An 8,106-nucleotide genomic window follows, 5' to 3' on the forward strand; every position below is an offset into this window, starting at 1 on the left:
CAACCCACTCTCTCTCTACCCTCCCAGTATTGCCACTCACACTATTGATCCTGAAGGGATCATCCGCCCTGGATTCCCTGTATTTCCAGTTCCTATCCGTAATGCCAGTGTACATCCTCTGGTCTAGCAAGACTTGCAAGGTAGAATTCGTATCATGATGGTGGGGGTGGGGAGGAAGCATTTAGGAACTAGAGGAAATTTGTATTTTTCATCGTTGCTACATCGTACCCTGTATGGCAATAATGTAGGTTTATATCCTGTGCTTTAAACACATTCACTGTTGATGCAAACATAGTTTTGGATAGCTTCAAGTGGTACAGCAGATATTACCTAAAGCTTTTCTATTGAGAAAACCTCTATTTTAAGAGATGTTGGATTGGATAGTACAAGTAACTATGGTAAATTTCCAGACCAGACAATGTGCTTTGATAATCTTTCCCTTCTTTCTTTACAGCCCCTAATCCACCATCTATCCGAGAAGAACTCTGTACAGCCTCCCATGACACCATTACAGTGCACTGGATCTCAGACGATGAGTTCAGCATCAGCTCCTATGAGCTTCAGTACACCATATTCACTGGCCAGGCTAACTTCATCAGTAAGTCATGGTGTAGTTGGGGCCTGTGGCCAGAGATAAGGAAATGTAAGGAAGCAGTAAGCTGCTCAAGAATGGCCGGGGCGCCACGAGGCAAGTGTTTGTAAGACATGTTAGGTTGTTTAGTATAGTGTTTCATAGACAGTGTAAGCTCCCCCAGGGCATTGCAAAGACCTTCCTGATGGGTGGCAAGCCAAGTTGTGTGTTTTCTTTCTGGGCGGTCACTGGGGTCCCTCCCATTTGTTTCTGTAGCCTTAACCATTTTTCAGTTAACCCATGTACCTCTGCGCTCCCAGGTCAGAGCCCGGTTCAGAATTTGCCGATTTTATGGGTGTGGAGGTCTTTCTCCTTGACTCTTCGTCTACTTCATTACCATGGAAAACAATCATATTTTCAAAGACTCCGATTTATGTCACTGAACATCGTGACAGGCTTCTTTTTTTTTTTTTGCCTCTGTGACTCTTTTACCCTTTCTCCCTTTTCTCCCCAAAGTCACCAAATACACAAATGTGCAAGCCGACAACACAAAGGTATTAAAACGCCACTGTTTAGCTCACATGCTGTGGTTTCACCTTCTGGTGAATCAGAGCAGGATCAACACCTAATTCATTGGTTGGCACTTGCCCTCAGTGGGCTGAGAAACATTGGAAATTACAGCTGGATTCAAGACTGGGACTGCTTTCTACCCTAACCCTACATCTGTATAGCCTCAAATCAGCGTTTTCCTTTACCCTTGTGTTTTTGCTTCTGTGTCTGAGTTCACTGGTTGGCTTGAGAAGCAGTTTTCTGACTTAACCGGCTTGATCGGTGTTTTAGTGCCAGTTCTGGGACAGATGGTGAGGTGGTAAGGGAGAGGACACTTGAGGTCAGATTCTTGAGAAACACTTGCCTCGTGCAGCTCTACCCCAAGCCACTTGGCCTACGTAGTTATGTTCCTGGTGCTTCCTCAGGTTGTGAGGTCATAAACTCAAAAGGTCTCACCAATACTCTTTTTTTGCACTTGTCTGAATGCTCTGAAAAGCCCTTGAGCCAGCAACCGTGCTGTGCCTTACTGATTTGGAGCGAGCAGTCATCTTGTGGGAGCTGAGGACATGTCCAAGAAGTAACAAAGAGCTAAAGGTTATCAAGCGGATGCCATACTTTATAAAGACAACTGAAAGGATAGTGCTTCTCAGCAATAGAATCGTACCATCTTAGAATTGTAAGCAATCTTAGAAGTCAGGTAGTCTACTCTTCTTGTCTTCTATCAAACAGTAAATGATGGATCCATCTCTGCTTGAACATTATTAGTGATGGAGGGCTCACTTCCAACCAAACAGCCGATTCATTTGTGATGCATTTGCGAATACTTGTCAGTGTTCCCTTTGAATAGGCCTACATTTTCCTCTTTGTAAATAAAAATGGCAATAATAATTTGCCCATCTATTTACAGGTTTATTTACATGTATATTTGAAACTCCCCCACATTTATAATCTCATTTAGTTTCACATGAGTTCTTTCTTAGCCTTATGAGATGGGTGATTTTGATTCTGTTTTATAGATGATGAAACTGAGGCTCAGGTTAAGTCACAGAGCTACAAAATGGTGGAGTGAAGATTTGAACCCAAGCTTGTTGCGTTTCAAGCATATCACTCCTTGAATTGAACTGCAGTTTCCAGTTAGTTCTAGCCTTTTGTGCCTCACTAAAAAGATCTAATCTTTCACATGACAGTTCTTGAGATAATGTTAGGTAGCTCTTACGTATGTCACTTGTACATGTTCTCTTTTTCAGCATCAGCAGCGTCCGTTCTTTCAATTGCTCTTCATGTGAATGGTTTTCAGACCCTTTACTATCCGAATACCCCTTTTACAAACACCTATCTGTTGGTCAAAGTCCCTCATAAAATGTACTATCAAGAAAAGTGAATACAGTATTCCAGAAGTGGTCTGATCAACACACAAGATAGCTTAAATTGTCTTATATATCCCCCATCCCCCCCCACCCCACTCCTCCTTTTGGCGGCCATGCTGACTGCTGACAGCATATTTTTGTGTGCGGGCTACTTGATTCTGACTCCTAGCAACCATAGGCTGTAATCTTTACATGAACAGATCGCTATGTTTTTTCCTCCTGTGGGCTCACTGGTGGGTTTGAATCAAGAACCTTTCAGTTGGTACCTGAACACTTCACCATTGTACTACCAGGGAAATTGATATCTATAGTTCTTCCAAAGCTGGAAGAAACTGAGGGCCTCAACAGAAACAAAACCCCTTGAATCAATTCCTTTTATATTGTATTTGCTTAGTTGACTCCTCATCTCTTTATGCCCAAATCCGTTTGAATCTACATTCTGCCTTCCAACGCATTTGTTTTTCCCTCCAAACCTGCCTTGTATATCTTCTCCCAATTATTGTTGGAAACATTGAATAGGACAGGGACTAGGGGCCATAAGATGACATTATATTACTAGGAATACACATGAAGGTGAAGGTCTCTGTCCTGCCTACCAGCCTGCTCTACTCAATCAGCGCTCATAGAGGCAGCAGTCAAGAAAACATACAATGCATTGCATTAGACAAATCTGCTGTACAAGACCTCATTAAAGTATTGTAGAGCAAGGATGTCACCCTGAGAGCTACTTTGCATGGACGTTTTATCACATGCTCTTTATCCAGAAATTCCTTCCTTTTGGCTAGCATTAAATATGGAGAAATGGTGCCCCTGCTTGCTGATGTTTTGTTTTGTTTTGTTTTGGGGTTTTAATTAATGTTCTTCTCTTTTAACTTTCTTCCCACCCTTCTAAGATCTTAAAATACCTCAATGGATGCTGTTAGGAGAAGAATGAGAAGTCCAACAGATGTTTGGATGTTTGTCTATCTGGTTACTGTTTTGTCTTGCCACCGTTTCCATTTTCCAATTTGCATTCTGAAGCTATTGGCCATAACCTTTTTCTGGACCAGGTAGCCTATAATATAGTGCCTCAAAGATAGCAGTTTCCTTTCCCCTTCTCATGCAAAGACTCTCCACCACAACTCAGGTTCATGGATTCCCCTTTTGAGGTCTTTGCCCCTTCAACAAGGCATCTCTTTCCTTTGTTCTTCTGGCAGACCATGGTACTTTCCTTATTCTTCAACAGTACCATCATTCACATGCATTGATTCTTCTGCAGTTTCCCGTATTCAGTGTTCAACTTTCACATGCATGTGAGGCAATTGAAAATTCCATGGCTTGGGCCAGATGCACCTTAGTCCTCAAAGTGACATCCTTGCTCCACAATACTTTAACGAGGTCTTGTACAGCAGATTTATCCAATGCAATGCATTGTATGCTTTCTTGACTGCTGCCTCTATGAGCGTTGATATGGATCCCAGCAAGATGAAATCCTTGACTTCAATCTTTACTCTGTTGGTCATGCTGATGATTGAATATTGATGATAATTGTGAATATTGAAAGCATCTTTGACAAAACTTTGTCTCATGTACTTTGGCCATGTTATCAGGAGAGACCAATCCCTGGAAAAGGACACTGCTTGATAAAGATGAGTTCCATCAAGGGAATGGATTAACACAATACCTGCAACAATGGGCTCCAACCTACGAACAATTGTGAAGATAGCACAGGATTGGAAGTGTTTTGATGCTATTGTACATAGGGTCACTATGAGCTGGAACCAGCTAGATGGCAACCTAACAACAGTAATGACAATAAACTTCCATTATTATAATTCAGTCATTAATGCTATGTCAGCAAGTCTCAGTTGTAAGCAGAGGATCATATATTATTATGTCCTACATTTTAAAATTAGAAATGATTTCAAAATTATAGAAATGTTGCCAGACTAGCACAAAGCATGGCTGGATATCCTTTTCCCAGATTCACCTTTAGTTAATATTTTGTCCCTTTTCTTTTCCCATTGACCTCCATTCTCTCTATAGACACACACATATGAAGGAGCCTCAGAATTATTGTGAAAAATTATCTTTTAATTACATTTTCCACAAACTTTTTGAAGCCCTCGCAAATATATTTATCTGACCTAGTTGAGAGTAAGTTGCATATTGCATGGCCTTTACCGCTAAATATTTTGCCATTCATGTCCTAAGAATAAGGACATTTGTTTTTACATAACCAACAGTCCAGTTATCAACTTTGGGAAATGTAGCATTGATGGAATATTTTTCCTAGTCTATAATTCACACATTGATAATCCAATTTTGATAATTGGCCTGGTAGACCTCATTATAACATAGAAAGGACATAACAATGTCTTTTATATTCTAGGGAACAGGTGTTCCTCTAACTTGGAACATTTTTCTCAGCATTTCTTTGTCATTAGTGACAGTGAATGTTCCCTTTTATTTCCTGATTATACTGTTCTTCATTTGGGGCTTGTTTGATGTTCCCTAATGATTAGATTCAGGTTATGCCGCCATGGTTGGAATATTATGTAGATGATGCTGTGTCCTTCTTAGAGCATCGTGGTGACTCTTCATTGGTGAGGCCAAGTTTGATCACCTGCTCAAAGTACTGTCGGATTTTTCCATTGTGTAGTTGCTGTACTTTCCTTTGCAACTAATAGCCATTCTGTGAAGTGATACCTTGAGACTGTAAAAACATCCTCCCTGTCATCAAGCCCCCCCCCTTAGGTCCTCATTTTTCCCCTCCCTCCCCCCTCCCCCCCCCCCCCCCCGCCCCTGTTAGCTTCGTGGACAATTCTTGCTGACCCAGTCTTAATTATTGTTGTTGCAAAATAATGATTCTTCAACTGTGTACTCTCCTCCGACCATAAAAGGTGGCAGTGAGCAACACCCTTCCCTTCTTGCTCATTTTCTTCTTCTTCTTCTATTTTAGAAAGAGAAACTTTTTCTTTCAATCTTAACCATGAAACGTAAACCCAAGCAGAGTTATTAGTCACATATTTAACTAGACATATGAGTCAAAGCTTCAAAAACAAAAACAAAACTTCGTCAGAAGTCACTCTCCACAAAGCCAGCTAGCTATCCAACTAAGTAGCATCATATACTGACCATCACTATGTTTTCTCTTTTATTACAAACACTACAATCAAAAGATAGCAAAATAGATCTTTGAAATGGAAGTAGATGTGTTAACAAATTGTTCAGCAAAATAAATCTTCCCAGAAGATGAGATGCATAAGGCACTTAAAGGAAGAGGAAATGTCCCAGACCTGCATATGAGCCATGACACTATAAATATACCCACATAGTCACCCTGAGACCTATCTTGCTGTAGGTATGTAGCTAAGTGCCCCCAAGTGACAACTTCCTGTGCTGACTTGCACACGCTTTCCCAAAATACTCTGTTGCTCTTGGTGGGATGGCACTTGCTAAAGAGAAGCTTGTCTGACGGGCGATATCTGGGGAACCACAATTAAATCCACATTACCTCTAGAACTCTTTTCTTTAACTGAAGCATCATCCAATGGTGCGAAGTGAAGATCTTTCCCCACTGCCTGGAATACAGCCTTAGAAGGACTCTTATCCAATTGTGTATCCACTATCTCCTCCATACCATTAGAAAGGTTCAAAACCCTTGTGGCTTCTTCAGCTATCTCCAAAATCTCTTATGTAGACTACGTGTGTCTTAGATTTGACCACACAACACATTTAGATCCAACAGTAAATCTTTCAGCGTGTAGGTGTTCTCTGGTTGAGCTGCTAAGGCCTGATCACTGGGAAAGCATGACTGTGCTTCTTTCCATCTCTGGATTCCTTTTCAGAAAACAAGAGCATCAATGATGTCACTGATGGAAGGCCCTCCTTCTTTTACAGTCGGCCAATTTCCCTTTAAATATGTTCTTTTTCTTTAAATATATTCATCTTCTTCTTTACCTGCCTATCAGTATGGACTTGTGATTCCCTCATTTCAGTGGTGTCCAGTTCTTTACGACTAATCTTTATTTGGGTGCTCAAGTCATTCCACATTAGCCAGTCACGGAACATTTCAAGCTTGCCTTGTGTGGTGCGCATCTCCTCTTTTTAAACTATTATTTTATTGTGTTTTCATTGCAGGTTTACACAACAGTGCAGGTTCCCATCCAAAAATTTCTACCCAGAATTGTTCAATGACAATGGGTACATTGTTCATAAGGTGTATGTTGTTGTTATTAGGTTTCCATCAAGTCGGTTCCAACTCACAGTGAACGTATGTACAACAGAAAGAAACACTGCACAGCCCTGCACTATCCTCACCATGCTCCTTATATTGGAGTCCATGTTGCAACGACTGTGTCAGTCCATCTTGAGAAGGGCATTCCTCCTTTTCACTGCCCCATGAATTTTCCCAAGCATGATGTCCTTCTCCAGGGACTGGTCTCTCCTGAAAACATGTCCAAAGTACATGAGATGAAATGTTACTACCCTTGCCTCTGAGGAACATTTTGGCTGTACTTCTTCCAAGACAGATTTGTTTGGTCTTTTGGCAGTAGTTTCAAAATTCTTTGCTGGCACAGTAATTCAAATGCATAGATTCTTCTTTAGTCTTTCCTCAATATCCACCTTTCACATGCGGATGAGGCAATTAAACCTTCCATGGCTTAGATCAGGCACACCTTAGTCCTCAACATAACTTCCTTGCTTTTCAAAGCTTTAAAAGAGGTCTTGTGTAGCATATTAACTGAATGCAATTCATTCTTTCATCTCTTGACTAGTGCTTCCATGAGCAATGATTCTGGATCCAAGCAAGACAAAACCTTTGAGTACTTCACTCTTTTCTCCATTTAGCATGATGTTACCTATTGGTCCAGAAATGAGTATTTGGTCTTCTTTACATTGAGTTATAATCCATATTGAAAGCTGCGATCCTTGATCTTCATCAGCAAGTGCTTCAAATCCTCCCTACTTTCTAGAAGCAAGGTTGTGTCTGCTATCTGCATATAGCAGGTTTTTAATAAGCCTCCTCCAGTTCTTCATATTATCCAGCTTCTCTGATTTTTGAATAAGTATGCTGAGAGGATGCAACCCTGATTCACACTTTTCCTGACTTTTAACCATTCAGTATTCCCTTATTCTATCAGAACAACTGCCTCTTGATCCATGTACCAGTTCCCCATGAGCTTGATGAAGTGTACTGGAATTCCTGTTCTTCTCAAGGCTGTCCTTAGTTTGTTATGATCCACATAGTTGAATGCCTTGGCACAGTCAATAAAACACAAGTACTGTAAACATCTTTCTGGTATTCTCTGCTTTCAGCCAAGATCCAGTTCTCAGCAATGATATCCCTTGTTGCACGTCCTCTTTTGAATCTGGCCTCAACCTCGAGCAGCTCTCTGTCAATGTATTGCTGCAATCTTCAGCAAAATTTTGCTTGCATGTGATAGTAATGATAGTCTATAATTTTCACATTCTGTTGGGTCACTTTTTTTAAAAAACATTTTATTAGGGGCTCATACAACTGTTATCGCAATCCATACACAGATCAATTGTGTAAAGTGCATTTGTACATCATTCTCAAAACATTTTCTCTCCACTTAAACCCCCGACATTAGGTCCTCATTTTTCCCCTCCCTC

General features: G+C 40.8%; 1 protein-coding gene across 2 annotated transcripts in view; it reads left to right on the forward strand.

The window, feature by feature from the left end:
• MID2 (midline 2) overlaps positions 1-8,106 on the forward strand; it is a 128,087-nt gene that overhangs the window by 105,140 nt on the left and 14,841 nt on the right. The window contains exon 7 of one of the 2 annotated variants that reach the window (XM_004710034.4): positions 455-688. In XM_004710034.4, the coding sequence (XP_004710091.1) occupies positions 455-688 (234 nt within the window). The remainder of the gene's footprint in view (positions 1-454; positions 689-8,106) is intronic. The other variant, XM_004710035.4, reaches the window with a different exon arrangement.

This window comes from Echinops telfairi, unplaced genomic scaffold (assembly GCF_000313985.2).
Source record: "Echinops telfairi isolate 266 unplaced genomic scaffold, ASM31398v2 ScPeMD7_7427;HRSCAF=8465, whole genome shotgun sequence".
Lineage (NCBI taxonomy): Eukaryota > Metazoa > Chordata > Mammalia > Afrosoricida > Tenrecidae > Echinops > Echinops telfairi.